We start from the raw sequence: 18,163 nt of genomic DNA on the forward strand, positions 1-18,163 counted from the left end.
CCGAGATTTGCATCAGAAACACTCCCTTCGGATTCCGAGGGCAGCGTGGTTCCCGTTAGTGCTTAGGTGAAATGATGCAGCAAAGGCCTCACCTACAAACCCCACACACAGCACTTGTCAGCTAAATGCCTTCCCCGGGCCCCAAAGGCAGTAATGAGTCAAATGTGTATTTTTTAATTCACGCTCGTGACGGACCGTTGCAAGTAACGAGTGTTACCAAAGGGTCTGCTGCTGTTGCCAAAGGGTCGCAGCGGCTGTAGGCAGTGATCCTTCTGCAGAGACTGATGGATTTTGTCTGGGGAGGTCTACAGGGGTGGCTGCCCGCTCCCTGCCCCCCAGCTCTGGGCTGGCGAGGACAGATTTGATTTTGCCAGTCACGGAGGGATGCGGCATGTATTTTTCTGTGCCTGTGTAGCCCCTGGCTCTCCCGGCCTGGCACAGCCCTTCCGGCACTCGGTAACAGCAGTGCGATGGACTAACTGTGACCCAGCAGCTACGTTTAGAGCAGTGTTTTTCTTGACTAATATTACCATGGTAGTGTTTTCTTTGGCTTTGATAACGTTGCGATAACGTCCTTGGCTAGCCAGTGCCTAACTGGGAACGCATTAGAAAAACCTACTTGACAATAACCCCCTTGCCTACGCGCACAGGAGGACTCAGCCACAGGTCAGGACAGGCAAGTAAAGCGAGTGCTGCTTCCCCGGGGGGGCGTGAGCGCAGGCCGAGCCCTGCAGCACCCCTGGCTTTTAGACGGTTGCTGGAGGAGAAACGAGGGCCCGGCATGAGCCTCGTGTCTTGAAGTGCAGAGCCTGTCACAGCCAGGACCAGGAGACCACTGGAAGTCCTGAGGAACAGTTTTCCAGCCTCAGCCAGGCATGAGCTCCACAGCGGCCTTGCAGAGGTGATGCCCAAGGTGTGCGTTTGTGCATCTTGTCATAGCTTTGACAAGGAAGGAAGGAGGCTTTAACTTACTTTAAGGAGGCAGGAAGAAGTAAGACGGCTTTACCCGAGATCTCTGTTCATGGCCTCTGTCAAGAAGTATTTTTCATTTTTAGCACTGCTTTCATTTAAAAAAAATGAAAAATATGATTTTAGTTTTCTCAGCTCCTTCATTCAGGAAGCTTTCTTTTGCGATGGGGCATTTTTAAAAAAAGCTTTGCTATAACTGATATTTTTCTGTCACTCAACACCATTTGATGCGTGTCTGGCAGGATAAAAGAGGAGACGCATCCCCCAGGCCTCGCCCCTCGCCTTCCCCACGATCGTCTTCACTGCAACAATGTTCCAGAGCGCTCGATCCTTCCCCTTTCGGTGGCGCGTCAGTGTTTTATCCCAGGGCCGAGTCGCGCATGTGATTTCGATAACCATGAGCTTCTATAGGGTGACTCTCCTTTAGAAATGCCTCCCCTCCTTTAAAAGGAGGAGAAGCCAATGAGAGGCGATTTTCCTGGGTGGGTGATTTTTCTTTTTTTCCCCCTTCTGCTTTTTTTTTTAAAAAATTTTAAATCGCGGAGGCGCGCGGGCCCGCGCTGCCGGCGGGGGCCGGGCGGGGGCGGCGCGGCGGGCGGGGCGGCGGGTCGGGGCCGCGGCGCCGCTGAAGGGCACGGCGGGGGGCGGCCCCGCCCCGCCCGCCCCGCCCGGGAGCGCCAGCGCCGCCCGCAGCCCGCGGCCGCCCCGGCGGTGCCGCGGCGAGGGCGGAGAGCGGCCGGCGGAGCGGCGTGAGTGGCGGCGGGGGGACGGACCCTCCCCGGGCGCTACCTGTGCGAGCGCGGCCCCGCCGCGCCGGCTGCGCGCTCCCGCGCTGGGCGGGGGGCCCGGGAGGTCCGAGCGGGGCGCGGCGGCGGGCGCTCGGTCGCGAAGCCCCGGCGGCGGAGGGGATGTCGGTGCCGCCGGCGGGGCGGGGCGGGGCGGGGCGTTGCCTACCGGGAGCGCTCGGCCCGGCCCGGCCCTGCCCGCCGGGAGCACCGCGGTGCCGGCTGCTCCGGGCGCGCCTGCGGGTCGTTCCCCAAAGTGTTGCCGCCGCGGGCTTTGATGGTGGTTTTGCGTCTTTGTCGTTTGCCAACAGGAACCTGGAGGGCGCGGCGTCGGTGGGACGAGGGCCTGATCCTGCAGGCGCCTTTGGAGGAAGGAGCAGCCCTCTCCAACCTGACCGGCTGCCAGAGTTTCTGCCCCTCGATGGACGCAGGTGTGCTGGTGGGATCGCGTCTACAACATGCTACAACACTTAAGCCACCCCCGCTGTGCTGGTACGTGAGACAGGTTTCTTGCTCGCTTCTCACCTTGCTTAGGTCCTACGAGGATGGGGGTAGCCAGGTGCAGCGGTGTGGAAGGGACGGGCTGCGTCCCCTCGCAGCTGTCACAACGCGTGGTGGCCCGTGGGGCGAGCGGTGGCCGTGGGCAGGGCCGGCCTTTGGCATCGTAAGCTTACGCTGTGGAGGGAAGGAAGAAGAGCTGGGCTTTGAGGTGGGGTTTTTCAGGACTCGCACTGAGGTTGCTAGCAACAAAGTCCTCAAAACTGCGTGAAACCGAGGTGCCGCTCCGCTTGGGCACCCCCGAGGCCACCCGAGAAGAGGCAGCACTGTCAGAAGTGATGCAGAGCAGGCAGGTGAACGGCGCGGCTGCTTCTCCGCGAGGTGTGCTCCTGCTGCAGGGAGGACACGAGACCGCCCCCCGTGTTTTCGGGCCGGAGTGGTGCAGGGGTTTCTTGTCTGTCCCTGCTCTGCCACCAGGGCCTTTCCCAAGCTTCAGCACAAACCTGTACAGGGAAGGTTACCTTGATGTAGCACGTTGTAAAATACAGATTTAGTAGCAGCCATGGCAAAAATCATAAAACATTTGGAAACAGCTTATGCTTTCTCATAGTTCAGGAAGTAGGAGTCCAAATTAGGTTTCTAAATATAGTCATTTTTTTAAAAAAGGAAAAATACGTGGATTTATGCTATAGTCTTAACAAAGCAGTGTTTTTAACCTTCGGTTACATACAAGTTAGTTTTCTTCTGAACATTACGTTCTGCTGAGAAAATTCTTTCTTTAACATCACTTTGGTTTACACAAGTTGCACGAGGGGTCGGGTTGAGCCTCACGACACTCGTGTCTCCGAGGACAAGGTGGTTCCTTGGGCAGGGTCCTGTGGGGCAGAGCTGGCGGTGCTGGCAGCCTGCGCAGGGCACAACTGCCTCGCCTGGCTGCCGGCCGCTTCGCTTCTTGGGCGCGAAGGTGGCACCTCCGCTAGAAGCTGGCACGTTAGAAGTGGTGAATTTCAAGAGAACAAACACTGGGGGAGAGCCGGGAGACAGAGGGATTTTTAAGGCTGATGCGGTTCTTTATTGCAATTCTGGGCAGCTTTCATACAGCTGGAGCATCTGGTCGTTAACTCTTGACTTTGTTCTCCTACTCCTCGGCTGATTTCTGCCCATCAGTAAGGCGGCTGTGGTTTTAAAACGTGGGGCTGTGTTTTCCTGCGCGTTCCTGTGCGAGATGTGGAAAAATGGGTCTTCTGTTGCGTTCCTAATTCTGATTCCTGGTTTTACAATTGGCTTCTGTATAGGGAGATTAAAGAACGGAATGAGGTTGCGCACTGCTTTTCTCGTACTCTTCTCTAGTTAATCTTGGGCAAATCCTGGCGATCTCCTTCCTTCTGACTTTCACTTGCGTGAACCCAGCGGGGCCTTCGCCTTCGTAAGGGCGTCGCGAAGCAAACCAACGTACCTCATTCATACCTTAGGATCTGCAGCTCCATATGGCTGCAGTTGAATCTTGTGACAGATACTACAATAAAACACGACCCTGTCAGCCTGAGATACTGATCCACTGTTTTACCTGCTGCTCCTCATCAGTTCCCGCTGGCAGGATCCCCAGGCTGGGCAGCAGCCAGGGACAGAGGAAGGAGGGGCTTTCTTGCCTGTGAAGATTTGTGCATCCCCGTTCGTCGTCTGCAGCAGTCTTATCTTTGGCTGGCACCTGTGGAGGACGGTTATACACTTTCTAAACAAGGCTAGATCCTGAGCTTCAGCACGAGTCGAAGTAGCTTGATAGTTTAACATGTTCCTGGAGGAGGGCTGTTAATAGGTAGGCTGTGACTCCACGATTGACTTGTTGGGATGGAAATTTTGTGGTATATACAGGAAAATAGCAGTTTCTGCTCTAGTTCATTCAAAACAGTGTCATGGCATTGTAATAAATCAGCAGACTGCTTCCTTTGGACCCAGGACTGCTTTAGAGCAGTCTAATCTCGGTGTGGGAGTTGGCCAATGTCTCCGGCACCCTTTGGTGGTACCCCCTTGCATTTGCCCCTGCTTGGGGGGAAATGTTTGTGGGGGTTTCCTTCAGGCTATAGATTTGCAGCTAAATCAATAAGCATATTGGGGGGGTGGGCTGATAATTGCAAGAACTGTGTGCTTTGCTGAAATGTGTTGAACCCGTATCTTGGGGGTTCATATTCCTTGCAGGGCAAGGAATCAGCTGTACGTCTACGTCAAGAACTTCATATACATTTCTTATATTTTGTTTCTGTTCACTCACCAGTTTTGAGAATTATTTTGAATTTGGGTTCTTAGAGAGTTTCAGATCTCATCTGTGACCATTAGCTTTTCCTTTCTTTGAATCAAGACATTCCTCTGTAATTTCTGTAGTTGGGTTGCTTAAATCCTGGCTAAACTTCCTGCAGATGGAGTCTCTGAGAAGCTCTACATTTTCTTCATGCCCTTTCTTCTACACCCTCACTCTAAGGCCTTGCTTGTTGAAGGAAATCTGTTGGTCCACTCTTCCTCATCTAGAAAACAGGCTTTCATCAACAGTAGGTGTCCCGCTCTTGTTTGTATGAGGGTAGGTTAAGATGATGTTCTCCCTTGTCCGTGGTCTGGCAGAGAGCCTGTACTGATAAACGTCTGCTTACCTGTATTCTGAGGCACTGGGGAAAAACCTACCCAGACAGTGAAAAATCAAACAGAGTTCATACATGGTACATATTTCGGTCCCAATTTGGAGAAAATAGTAGTACATACAGTTGCTTGGACAAGCAGCTAAGTTAAAACGAGAGCAGAAGCCCTAAGAAGTTTTCAACATGCTCTTCCCTTCGGGCCGCTCTCCGAGCTGCATGCAATTCTGGTAAATAAACTGAGGATTTCAGGACAGGCTGGCTGGGTGCAGCTTTGCTTTCATGAAATCAGACAGCTACTGAGCACACACTGTTCTTTACTTTTAACAAGAGTTTTTTTCCTGGATGAAAACTAACCTTGTGTGTGCTGAGGACTGCACCTACTGGCGTTGCTGTCCTCTGAACTATAGGTGTTTTCACCTAAAGGTTCCTTGCTGTACTTTGCCTCTGCTTGCCTCATCAACTGGCCTCTTACTGAAAAGCCTTTTAAAGTAAGCTGGAGGTCATGCTCGGTTCTGAAAAGTGAGTGTGCTGTTTCCCCATTCGCTTACAAACTGGCCTAGAAGCCTGCAAAAGTTTTATCAGTTCTGGCCATTGCAGGGGAAAAAATCCCAGCCTTTTAAATTCCAGCACATAGCCCGAGACAGATAACCAGGAGACTTTCACTTGCGTGCTAATCCTGCACAGCAGTTGTTTGCGGTTCCTGCATCCAGCCCTTTCCAACCTGTAGCTCTTATCTCTTGTTGGCAGTAGGTGACACGGAAGGGAGAGGACGGCCCTGTGAGCAACGAGGGCTCCCTTTCAGCTCTTCGTTGCCTGAGTTTTTTCGGGGTATTTAGGTGTTTCAGTGATTGCCCGAGGTAGCTGGATCTTGGGAATCCTGCTTGTCTTAAAATAACTCTAGCCTTTTTAAGCTTTCCTTTTCCTGTGATTAGAAGGAGTCTTTATAATAAATACTACTGCAGTGTATCTGCTCTGTAGGATTTGCAGAAAACCGGATGTTAAGGAAAGGCAGAAATTAGATCTGGTGGATTGGACTGCTTTGGGAGCCCCTGCCTGCATGGGGCTGCTCTGCACGGGGAGCCTCCGAGTCCTGCAGCGGTGGAGGCGACGCGAGGCGATGCACTAAGCGAATGATTCATCCCTCAACCATTTATGTGCCACTGCTCCGTTCAAAGCTGCAGAATATGCAAAGGCATAATATCATGGATCCTCCTGAATGACATCCCACCTTGTTGGGGAGAGGAAAGGGAGACATAGGATATTCTGGGTTTCTGCTTCTCTTCATTATTACACAGAGGACATAAGTATTTAATGCTGTTAGGTGCAGTTCAGAGGTCTGGGTGCCTAAATGCTGTTTGGTTTACCTCTGCTGGTACGTCAGTTGGGTCGCTCGCCTTGAGTTTCAGTATCTTTGCTGCAAAGAGTAACATTTATTGTTTCCAGGTTAATAACAGCACTAGGCTTACCTGCCTGTTCTCCCTATGCACTTGCATGATAAAAGTCCAGGTCTCAGCAGAAGCTCTGAGAGGGAGAAGGGAAAATAGGAGAGAACTTTTAAGCTTAGGCAAAAGATGGGGCGCTCCAGATGCCGAGGTGTCACCCTTCCTATATCCTTGCTGAAGTCGTCCTTAACTGGACTTGCTGTGGAAGGAAGTTGGCATCCTGCGTATAGTGCAGGAGCCACTGGCCCAAACAGTGGCCCCGCTGTATGCCCGGGATTAGGTGCTGTATATTAAGTGTTGCAGCCTGCCATTCAATCCAGTTTCTTATGTGCTGTGTCATCATTTTGCCCTTGTCAGAGTCAAACACTGCGGGTGAACGGGCCAACAGCATTCTGCAAGGCCAGCACTACGGATTCATCTCGCTTTGCGATAACGCGTAACTTTCACGTCTTCACGAGCGCTACGTTTTGTGTATTGGTTCCCTTTGCAGAGTCGCAGTCGTGAAGCTGTCTGGGCTGTACTGGGGACAGGTGGGACAACTTGTTAAAAGCAGACGTGGTTTTGGTAAGCAGCGTGCTGAGCTTCTCTTGTGGATACCGAGTAAAAAAACGAAAGCCTCCCTGGCTGGAGGAGGGTAACAACGAGTCACATTTGAACTTAAAAGTTTGGAAAGCGAGGAGCCTGGCTCTCATCGCCGAAATTACTCGCTGTGTTCAGTTGGGCAAAGCTCCACTAAGCTATTTGGAAAAGCACGACTTCTTTTCAATCCTGTGACTGCTATAACAGAGAACGTTATAGGAAGCGATTCCTTGCAGTACAGCATTGAACTTCAAGGAGATTTTTTGGAAGGTCTTATGGATGGAAACCGTTTTAATGATTGCAGGAACTTCCTTGCCTGTGATAGCTAGAGATGTTGCATAACAGCAAAACTCTTGCTCTTATGCCTCTCTTCATCATATGAAGATGCATTCCAGAGAGGCAGGCAAACCTCTTATTTTTGGATAGCTCACAGTTACCCTTTTGTAATTATTTCTTATTGATGATTTTAATACCTTAAAAAGTCTTATTTATGTAAATAAAACTGAAGTTATGCTGTTAATGCTTTTTTCCTGTATTTTATATTGTATAACAGTGAATTGCAGGCATCCTTTTACCATTGTTTTTTTTCCTTCAGGAGTTAAAAATGAACTTACCTCGGCAGGAAACACTTAGCCAGGCTGGCAAAGAGACTGCTTAGCCCTCTCATGCAAGGTGAGTTCACCTATGTGATACGGCTCCCTCGATATTTTCTCTCTCCTTGTATTACCACAGGGCACATGTGTAGTAAATAGCATAATAGGAGAAACAACATCTGAAGTTGTCCTCGGGAACTTCCAATTCCATGGATATTGAAGGGAATCGATTGTTTTCAGGACTGTTATTAAAATAATACACAGCATTCTGTTGAAGTGAAATGAGGTATTTAAAAGCGTATCGACTATATGTCCACTGAAACTGAGCACAGCTAGGAACTTGTGTTTTTTCAGATGAATTAAACCAACATTTCACTTACTTTAAAAGGAGAAGATCTGTTGAGGTTCGTGATGGTGCTGCTGTGACTCCTGGCTGACAGCACGACAGCAGGTCGCAGTTCCCTAACCTCTGCCTCCAGTGGAGCACAGCAGCTTGTCACGTGAGGAACTGCATCTGCCGAGGCTTTGGCCCGAGCCCTGAGCCATCTACTTGGTGGTTTCTGAGACACAGCTGGCAACAGATCAGAGCTGGGATGTTGAAGGAAACGGGCTCCTATCAGACAATTTTGCCTTGTGCAGTTACTGAATGAAACTTCGTGCTGGGAGTGAAACGAGCTGCTTTTTTTCCCCCGTCAGGATGTGGGCGTTGCGAGGAAAGCTGGAGATGCTACAGCCCCTGTCAGAACTTAGTGCTCTGGAGATGAGTTAGGTGGAGAGGATTTAAACAGCGCTTCAGCATGTATGTGCAAGCAGTGGTCGTCAGAAAAACAAGCAAGCAGTCAGAAGATGGAGGGCAGCTTCATTTGCGATCGTTTATGTGCCAACAATTATTAACTCAAGTAGAACGAGCAAACTATAAAACTTACTGCAGTGACTTGGAAAGTACAGCGCTCTATAAATAATGAAATGAGCAACAGTCAAGAATTTAAACTAGGGTCGATAACTTTGCTTTTAAGCTCAACTAGTAATCAATTTGGATCAATTTAATTGTCTTGCATGCCTTGTGATCTAGAAGTTTTAGAGCCCGCCCCTTTCTCTGTGTAGGACAGTCACACTAATGTTTCATTCAGCCCAAATGAAAAGGCAGAGGTGGGAAGGTGCGAACAGAGGTAAATCCTGCAGAGGAAGATGCTGACCTAGGGAATTTCTCCCTACCTGCTTTAGGAGACGTTTGTCCTCCCTCTACTCACATTCCCTCCTTCTTTCTGCTAGACACTAACTCATCTGCTGGTGTTCCCTAACAGAAAAGGAAAGGAAATCTCCAGTTGTAGGATGGAAACGTCTTAGAAGGATGATAAAATACTAACTGAAGCTGGCTAACATTAACAGACCTGCTATAAAAAGCACAAAAAAAAAAAAAAAAAAAAAAAGGATAACATACAAAAGAATATGGCTCCAAACTTAGATAAAAAATCCAAGTCTGAATAGTCTGAAGCATGATACATCAACTGTGGCATAGAGCATTTGTGTGGTTGGGGAATCTGAGGTTTAAATCTACAGTATTTTACAGCTCTGGCTAAGCCTGAGGAGGACACGATATCTCATCTAAAACTCCTAATTGTTACCAGTAGTGTACTGAGAAGGAATTAGACAGCACATCTGTCTAGATCCCAGAGAAGCTTCTGTATTACCTGAGCTGCATAAAGACTGTGGCTTTCAGGTATCTGCAATGCTGGGTTATAGATGCTGTTAGTGATTCTTTGCCATATTAGATACTTCGAGCTACTTGTTTGTCTAGAAGAGCAAGGAGAAATTATTTTTATTAATGTTTTATTAATGGTAAATATTGAAATTAGACATGCACAAGATATTACTATTAAAAAGTTTTGAATTATTCAGGTGTCTGAATTGCTTTCAGACATCTCTGGTCTGTAAGCATGTTGTGTAAGCGTTTTAAGTTTCATCACTGTATGCAGTCGATGGACATGGGTATAAAGCTCATGGGTTTTTTATAAACCTCCATAGGCATAAATGTGGTTTCTTGTGCAGTGGAGGGAATCCTTCCTTTTGCTCGTTTAATAACAAGTTATTACAATAAAACCCTCACTGATGACTTAGCCTTCCTCTGTGCTGGGTAAAACTACAACGCTAGCAGCAGGGTTTATGTTCCAGGTTCGTTAACTACACTGCCTACTCTAAAATACACTGGCACACGCTGCAGCGTGTCATTACACACAGAAAAACCTTCCTGAATTTGATTAAAGTGATTTACAAACATTTCTCTAAAACGCTGAAACGTTCTGATACAAACCTAAAGGTACGAAAACATTTATACGTACTTTGTGGTTTCAGAAGCCCTGTAGGTATCACTGTCTGCCAGGAACACCACCCACCATTCTGAGTGCTGGAACTTCAGCCCTAACAAACTGTTTTCTAAGCAGGCAGTGATGTTTTTATGAACAAGGAGAAAGAGGAGAGAAGCTTGTCACTGTGAACCTGGTTCTCCTGAGTCAGCTGCTAGACTGGGGAAGTCCCGTCCTACCTGTGAAGCACCATTTGCCTGCAAATGGGATTGATTTCCTCTGCAAATATTTGCCTGCTATCGGGTTACTGGATTGGAGTCCCTGTTTCCCCCAGTATATAAAGCAAATAAATAAGGCTTAACATCTTTGCCACGATTATGTTTTCAAAGGCTATTTACAAAACAATCTTTAACTTTGGCTGACCTTGGTACGACATCATTGGGTGAGGCTGTAGGGAACAGTTGGTTTCTGTGCAGCACAGTCTTTGTTTTGGCTGGCAGTCTATGAACTGAGGAGCGGGTAAGCTCATGCCAAGCAAAGTCAGGCATATCGTGAGATTCTGCTTTGCCTGTACAGAGAAAGTAGCCTGAGAAGCAGCTTTGTAGGCTCATAAACAAAAAAAACACACACCAGAATTTGGGGCTGACCAATTGTGATTCTTGAGTTTGACAAGAGGACCCTGTCAGGTGTTTCGTTCCTCACTCCCTTCTCTAGATCTAGAGTTGTCCTGCTTTAGTAAGAACAGTGCTCTAGCTCTGTCAGGGCTGCCTTGAACTCAGCAGCCCACTGCTGTTGTCCCTCACCTATCCATGGGAAATAGGAAAAGCAGCTCTCGTTTCTTGTGAGTACCTTCTCGTGACCACGCGCTCGATCCTCCCTGAGCAACAGCAGAACGTCGCTCCTGCCCAAAGGGTGCACGACAGCCACGACACAAGGCCCTTGTAAGGTGATGGTTGTGTGGTCCTACTGTGGGGTGTTTTGAGGGTTTATTTTTATTTTCTTTGGCAGCAGCAGTCACTGGAGTTCAACAGTATTTGTTTACAGATTCAGGAAGAGAGCACTGCATTGTCAGTGTGGAAGAAGCAGATTTTTTTTTTTTTTTTCTGAGACCTTTATGTTCCTAGATGGCTTACATCACGTACTGGGAATTGCATTCAAATGCAGCTTGAATTCAGGTCAAGCTTTGCCTGCTTGTAGTAGATGGATGTTACTGATAACAACATTTCACATGTGCCATGCAGAGATTTATTAAAGTTGCTTCTACAAGGGTCTGTAGTGAATTCAGCTTTCCTCTGAGCTCGCTGAGAATGGTAAACTATTTATTGCATTTATATCAAACACTCTTTTGACAGATTTCTTCAGACATAAAGCAGCACAAAAGGAGACGTTCCATTCTTTGAAAATAACTGGAACCACTGGCAAGAGGCAGCAACACCAACACTGTGCATCAACCAAGGAAACCATTTCCAGGTTATCGAAACATGTTGAACTGAATTTTGGAGCTGCGTTTTCAAACGTACCATGGGATGCATCAAATCCAAGGATGCCTTCCCAGGTTCAAGTGCCATCCAGGATGAAAGGATCAGGGAAGGTAATGAAGGATGCACTGGGGAGAAATCAGCACTGATAGCAGCGAAGGTGGATGAGAAAAGTCCATCTAGCACTATAGTGCTAGACTACGCACACCGTCTCTCCCGTGAGATTCTTGATCAGGCGGTGAAGCAGTGGGCAGTGACTGAAAGCAAATATAGCGACATCCCTTTTATTGAAAGCGATGTGCCCTGAGCCCTGGCCGGCACAGACTGTTTTCACAGTGAGTGTCCCGTCTGTTCAGCAGTTTGTGTTTGGCACTAGTGCAAATAAAGTAAAATCAGCCGCAATTTGAGTGCGATGCCACTATATGAATGTGTTTGCAAGGAGAGGCTGAAAAAATTTGCCTTTTCATCTATATTGCTAAGAAACTAATTGGATTACAGTAGAATCTCTTAATCAAGTGTCATTTGTTATCGGCCGTGTGTTGAGTATGTTCTGTCTTTGTATGTGTTGAATGTGATCGGAAATTAGTGTTAAAAAAGGGGGAGAAGAATGTGGCTGCCCTGCAACTGGACAAGCACTGCCACAGAGGCCTCAAAGATGCTTAACAACAAAGCGTGGATTATTTTCCTGTACTGCATAAAAAATCCGTGGCTTGTTTGTAGGTGAAAAGAGAAGAACTCCCTCTGCTTGGTAAATTTGTCTGCGTTTTGCTCAAGTGAAACCGAGGTCTCCATGTAGCAAAGATAACTGCTGTCATAAATGTTACTTTGATTCTTTGACCTGACTAAATCTGTAAACCACAAAATAATGGAGGTGATGAGAGGCATTTCATAAAACTAAGCAGTATTCAGGGAACCGAACAGATTATGATGCCATTTGACTCCCATTCTGAAGTGAACCAGTGAGAAACGTTACAATATTGATAAACAGTGCATTATGACCAGATGCTCTGGCTTCCGTAAACGCATGAAGGCTATTCTCTAACATCCTGCTGTAAGATATTTTAAGGACATCTGATCACTGTGTTCAGATCAAAGCTGTTTGTTTTTTTTGATTTGGGGGTTCATTGGGGTTTTCTTGTGTTAGGGTGGTGTTTGGGGGTGGTGGGGGGAGGAGGTTGTTTTGGTTTTTTACTGTAACCCAGATAAGCGTGCAAAAACTACTGACACTAACTAGTGAAATGAACCATCAAAGGTGGAACAATGTTTTAGGACTATGTTTCATGGGGACCACGGCTGCATTACACTAAAACTTCACTGTAACGTAACGCCCCTGGGACAGTAGGCCTTCCTTCGGCTTCTTGGGGTTGACCGCTTACCCGTGGGTGCAGCTGTGTGCTGCGACGCGCAGCCGCGCTGCAGAAGCCCGGCGCCCGAGCAGCGCGCTGAGCTGGCGAGTCAGCCTTAGGCCCTGAGCTAAAGGGCCGCGCTCTTCACCCGCCTTATCTCGCTCCCACCCACGCGCTGCACCCTGCTGCTCCAGGACTCGCAGCCTGGCCTGCGGTACTCATGGCCGGCATTTGAGATACCAAGAAAGGGATGAATTAATCACGGTCATCTTAAAACTACAATTTTGCCGACATTTTATGCAAAGTGAATGCCTTGTCCCTTTTTCTGTAATGGCCAGTTTAAAAGACGTAGGGGTTTTTCCCTAAATCAAAGTGCTTTCCGGTTTATGTTTTCATTTTATAGAAAAATGCTTTTCACACTGGCAAAAACTGTTCCTGTTTTTACAAGGTACACGCAGTTCTAGTAGATGACACAAAGCATGATTTCTCAAGCAATGGCAAGCAAGCAGAAAGAAGACCATGTCAATTGTTATTTTTAGCTTATTTCTCAGAGGTAAGAGTTTATGAATTGAGCTGTTCTGCAGACTTGGACACAAACTTAGTTATTTGAAATTCACGTATGTAGGGAAGTGGTTCTATCAAGAGTAAACTGTGAAAAAAGCTTCTTTGTAACACAGCACAAGACTGCCCTTAATTCACACCCACCAGACTAGACCTGGCTGGTAAGACACTGCCCGGGCTTTTGCTAGAAAAGGGAACAAAATCTGCTTATGTTGTGAATTTCTTCTTTCAAGTAATGCAGTTGTCTTTGAAGCCATATGTAAAGTGGGACTAAGGTATTACAGCCCATTTAAGTTCTACTGCTAACAGTGATGTTCCTTGAAGCTCTAAAGCCTGTAAAACATGAGATCATACCTTACTTTTGCTCTAGCTAAAAGAACTCCATGCCATAATCTAGGGTAAATTAAAAAGCAAAACCAAAACACTGATCAGATCAGTACCTATTAACTGGATATTCCTTAACCACAGTATTAAAAAATATTCCTATTCTTGTATAGCTAAAATGAAGCTTTATTAAAAAAAAAAACCAAACAATCTTTCTGTAACATTAGTTTAAGAATGGTAATGACACTGCTGAAGACAGTAATCAAAAAAAAAAAAAAAAAGCCGAAACTCCACAGACATGATTTGCCAGCTGGGTGGGTGTAGGTGTGTGGCAGATAGAAATCTGCCCTGGCTTTCAGAGAGTGCAGATGAGGTGCATCTGCCTTGATCCGTGCACAACACCTGGGTGCCAGCCGTGGGGAGTCAGGTGCTGCAGCGCTTGCTGCTGCCGTGTCTCAGATCCTTTCTTGGGATGTAGCCTTAGCATCCGAGGGAGGCTCTTCTGGAGTCAGAGTATCAGATGTGCTTTTGAAAGCAGCTTCTCTGCTGGCAGGCTGCCACCGCAGAGTCCAGCAGCAGGCAGAATTATGAGGTAAAATAGCCCAGTAGCTCTGTACTGATAGACATTAAACCTTCCCCCAAAGGAGAAAGCTACCCTGGTATAGTTAACCATGCGCCGCAGGGAGCTGCCGTTGGGAGTGCTCGCTGCCTGGGATGGCTGCGCTGCGGGCTGAGGCACCCGGAACGCCGTGGCGACGGAATTGCCTCCTGCGTGTCATGTCCGAACGGCCACTCACCTGCAACCACAAAGCTCGTCTTCCCTCGTTAATGCTCGGAGATCGCGGCAGCTTCACTATGGCCTGAAGCGCAATTCCAGCTGGTTTATGAGGCTTTCTATGACATCGGCACTTCAGGGAAAGCGCACAGCAAATGGAAAGCACACAAGCTTACAAACAACTGGGAGACACCTTCTCACTAGGAAAATAATCTCTGTTACAAGACACTGTCCTTAGTAAATAATGCACTTACCTTTAATAAAAAAAAATAAAATCTGTTCAATACTACAGTCTGGTGAGAGATCCAAGGAGATCTCTCTCCACAGTTCTGCTGTATTTTTTTTAATAGGCACAAAACTGATACGTAATGGTTATAAAACCAAAGGCTTCTTTACCTGAATAAAATCACATCTGTTTACTTATCATTAGATTACACTACGCTAGAGTCTTATAAAGCCACTTATAGTGGCTTTCCAGCTAAGTTGCCACTGATTCTTTGACTTAATTTTGTGTAATAAAGGCACTCCAGTATGGAACTGGCATATGCTGCAAAACCATTTACTTCTATTTAGGAGTTAAAAATACATTTGCTTTGTATTTTCTCCGGGAAACATAAGTATAGTCTGCATGGGTACTCTGTGACTGACTTGATATTCTAATAATGGTTCAGAACACAATAACTGCAGCACAACTTTGTAAAATTGATGTTTCTGTAGTGAGACACAGCAGTATTCCCAAACAAAACAAACTACAATATATTTTTACAATATTTTTTTGTGGAAAATATTTTCTTGTGGATCAAATAAAATGAAAACTTACCATCTGCTTGCAAGGCTTTTATTTGATAAAAATGCACAGATTTGGACAGGATCTTGTTACCATGAGTTTGGGATAATACCTGTTCACATAAATTTTGGAAGCTACTGAACATGCAAGTCAAAGTTCATTCATTCAGAAGTACACTCTTGCTAAATATGTTTTAAGTCCTTTTCAGTCGGAGAAGGCGTGATCCCAACTCCCTGGGGATTACTGTGTTTTTCATTAAATATAGTTGCTGAAGATTCCTCCTTTTGTACAAAAATAATGGAATGAACTAATTTTTAAAAAAAATTTAAAATAGCCATTAAGAAAAAAACATAATTTTTTTTGAAAAATAAAGGGGAGAGGTTTACAGTTCTCACAGAACTAGCGTGAGTTAGAAATTCAAGTCATATTTTCAGAAGTTACCCTAAAGATACTAATGACACCTGGGGTGTATTAGAAGGGGCGTGGTTAGTAGGTTGAGAGAGGTTCTCCTCCCTCTCTACTCTGCCCTGGTGAGGCCACATCTGGAATATTGTGTCCAGTTCTGGGCCCCTCAGTTCAAGAAGGACAAGGAACTGCTTGAGAGAGTCCAGCGCAGGGCCACAAAGATGATGAAGGGAGTGGAGCATCTCCCTTATGAGGAAAGGCTGAGGGAGCTGGGTCTCTTTAGCTTGGAGAAGAGGAGACTGAGGGGGGACCTCATTAATGTTTATAAATATGTAAAGGGTGACTGTCATGAGGATGGAGCCAGGCTCTTCTCACTGGCATCCAATGATAGGACAGGGGAAAATGGATATAAGCTGGAACATAGGAGGTTCCACTTAAACATGAGGAAGAACTTCCCAGTAAGGGTAACAGAACACTGGAACAGGCTGCCCAGAGAGGTTGTGGAGTCTCCTTCTCTGGAGATGTTCCAAACCCGCCTGGATGCGTTCTTGTGTGATCTGATCTAGGTGGTCCTGTTCTGGCAGGGGGATTGGACTAGATGATCCTTTGAGGTCCCTTCCAATCCCTAACATTCTGTGATTCTGTGACATCTCTCAACTGCTCTTGAAAACAAACTCAGGGACTGTCTCATAACAGAGATGTACACGGTAGCAGCATTAACTAGCAGCTGAAATTTTAACAATTTTATCTTAAAGATTCTTGTGACAAAGCAAGGTGCCATCTTTTCTTGATTTTGATCTCCTTTTTGCTCACCTCTAATTCTTTGAAAATCCCTTTAGTAGTTCACCTTGATGTCTGAATTTCCTGGACTTTGTTTCCAGGCAACAGCTTCTAGGAAGGAAGGAGCCTTAAGCCAGTGTAGACCATTACTGTCAGTAATAAAAACTGCCCAATGTTGACAACTCCGTAACGGTTCTGCTGTAGCTCTGACTTTTTGATTCCAGTGCTGATCACTGACTACATTATTTGAAGAAACATTTTCTTCTTTTAGTCTCAGTGGTTCATCTTCAGAGAGGCCAAAATTTGTATTTGTGACCTGCCTATAACAGTAGAAACAAGTAGGAAGCAATACTGATACATGATTTGATTAACTGTAAAAAAGCATGCAGTCTTAATGGTGAAGAATGATTAGTAGCTATGTGTTGCATACATAGTAGAAAAATTAATTTTGCTGCCCAAAAAGATTACACTTTTATCAAGGGGCTCTGGCTATGTCACGTTAACAAGTACTACTAGTATCAGAACCCCGCAACCTTTGGCGCACGTACAACGAGGGGTTTTGATGTATATTTAAATTTTGATCCCAACAAATACATCTGTTAGGCTGTGTTGTGTTAAACAACTATACGATCCATGTAGCAGCAGATATTTCCTGTTTTCCCCTACTCATTGTCTTGCTCACAACATATTGCTGTGTTCCCCCTACTTTTCACAAATCTTCCAGCCAGCAGACAGGATGTTGGTGGGCACAAGCAAACGGGAACCCAGACTAGTTGGTGTAGATTAGCTCCAGCCACTTGTAGCATTAGGACCAGGCCGACCTCTACCACTAAAATCATTAGCCCATCACTAACATCAACAGGAAACGTGCTGTTTTGTGTTCAGAGGAAGGTCTGAATAAGAGAGTTATTTCTTCCCCACTGTAAGACTAAGAAAAACTAGCAATTTTTGAAATAATGAAAAACTAACTGCACAGTTCAACCAAACTTAATGGCATTTTTAAAAACTTGGTTTTACAAGCAAACGGAAGCGTGCTCTAGGCTCTGGCAATATCATGACATATAAAACAATGTCTACATCACATAGCAAGACCAAATACTGACCAAATGTTAAATCAATAGGACAATTCCTTGCGCTCAGACTAGTAATGCGTTGGTCTGACCTTTTCTTTAAAAGACTACTTAACACCATGGATTTAGCAGGTCTTACATTTTCCTTTGTAGCTCTGACTGTTTAAAAGCTTTAAGTATAGTTTATTTTAATTTACAGAGAAGAATCTGAGGCACAATCCCAATGTAACAGACCAGTGGCAGAGCCAAGAACACAAGGTCTCCTGACTTCTTGCTTATTAGGTCATCTCTTAGCGATGCTGTCTCCCTCCAAGGTTCCTCCTAAACTAAGAGTTGATGCAAAAAATTAAATGTTAATCATTGTGTAAAGCAGTAAAAATAACAATTTGCCTTGAAGTAATTTTTCCCCTTATTAATCAGAGATATGATTATTTTGCCATTATGGCAGTGTAACAAAAGAGAACGTTCCTGAATGCAAAAAATTAGACTTACAAATCTCAGGCTAGCTAAGAGTCTTGTAAAACTTTATCACACTACTATTAATTTTTATATGACAGAATTAACCAGATGTATAAGATTTCAATAGGCTTGATCTTTACAACTTGAGATCATTCTTTCCCAACGGCTTAAAACAACTGTCCACGAACTCATCGCTGACTTCTTCTAGGGCAGCTGGCTTCCATCTGGGGGACTGGTCTTTGTCAATCAGCACTGTCAGGTGGAGTAGAAAAGCACAAAAGTTACTTGTAAACTTTCTCTAATTAAGATGACTTCAGATTGCATCAAGACAGTCAACTACAGTGAATACACGGGGGAGGAAAATCAATATGCTCTGGAGAAA

General features: G+C 45.9%; 2 protein-coding genes across 2 annotated transcripts in view; one reads left to right on the forward strand and one right to left on the reverse strand.

Annotated features, from left to right (window-relative positions):
• Nucleotides 1-2,185: 2,185 nt before the first annotated feature.
• Nucleotides 2,186-11,733, forward strand: AKAP19 (A-kinase anchoring protein 19). Its single transcript, XM_086615925.1, has 4 exons — nucleotides 2,186-2,246; nucleotides 6,812-6,885; nucleotides 7,496-7,572; nucleotides 11,149-11,733. The coding sequence occupies exon 4, from the start codon at nucleotides 11,318-11,320 to the stop codon at nucleotides 11,579-11,581; it is 264 nt and encodes an 87-aa protein (XP_086472051.1). The 5' UTR covers nucleotides 2,186-2,246; nucleotides 6,812-6,885; nucleotides 7,496-7,572; nucleotides 11,149-11,317; the 3' UTR covers nucleotides 11,582-11,733.
• A 6,093-nt stretch (nucleotides 11,734-17,826) lies between these two features.
• The window catches only part of HIBCH (3-hydroxyisobutyryl-CoA hydrolase), a 44,792-nt gene continuing 44,455 nt past the window's right edge, over nucleotides 17,827-18,163 (reverse strand). Inside the window, exon 14 of the mRNA XM_086615575.1 lies at nucleotides 17,827-18,033. Within this exon, the coding sequence (XP_086471701.1) occupies nucleotides 17,918-18,033 (116 nt within the window). The 3' untranslated portion in view covers nucleotides 17,827-17,917. The remainder of the gene's footprint in view (nucleotides 18,034-18,163) is intronic.

Source organism: Tauraco erythrolophus, chromosome 8 (assembly GCF_009769465.1).
Source record: "Tauraco erythrolophus isolate bTauEry1 chromosome 8, bTauEry1.pri, whole genome shotgun sequence".
NCBI classification, from domain to species: Eukaryota; Metazoa; Chordata; class Aves; order Musophagiformes; family Musophagidae; genus Tauraco; species Tauraco erythrolophus.

Bases quoted from the DNA above. Each gene is read 5' to 3' on its own strand.
- AKAP19 (XM_086615925.1), top strand. From the start codon at position 11,318: ATGGGATGCATCAAATCCAAGGATGCCTTCCCAGGTTCAAGTGCCATC.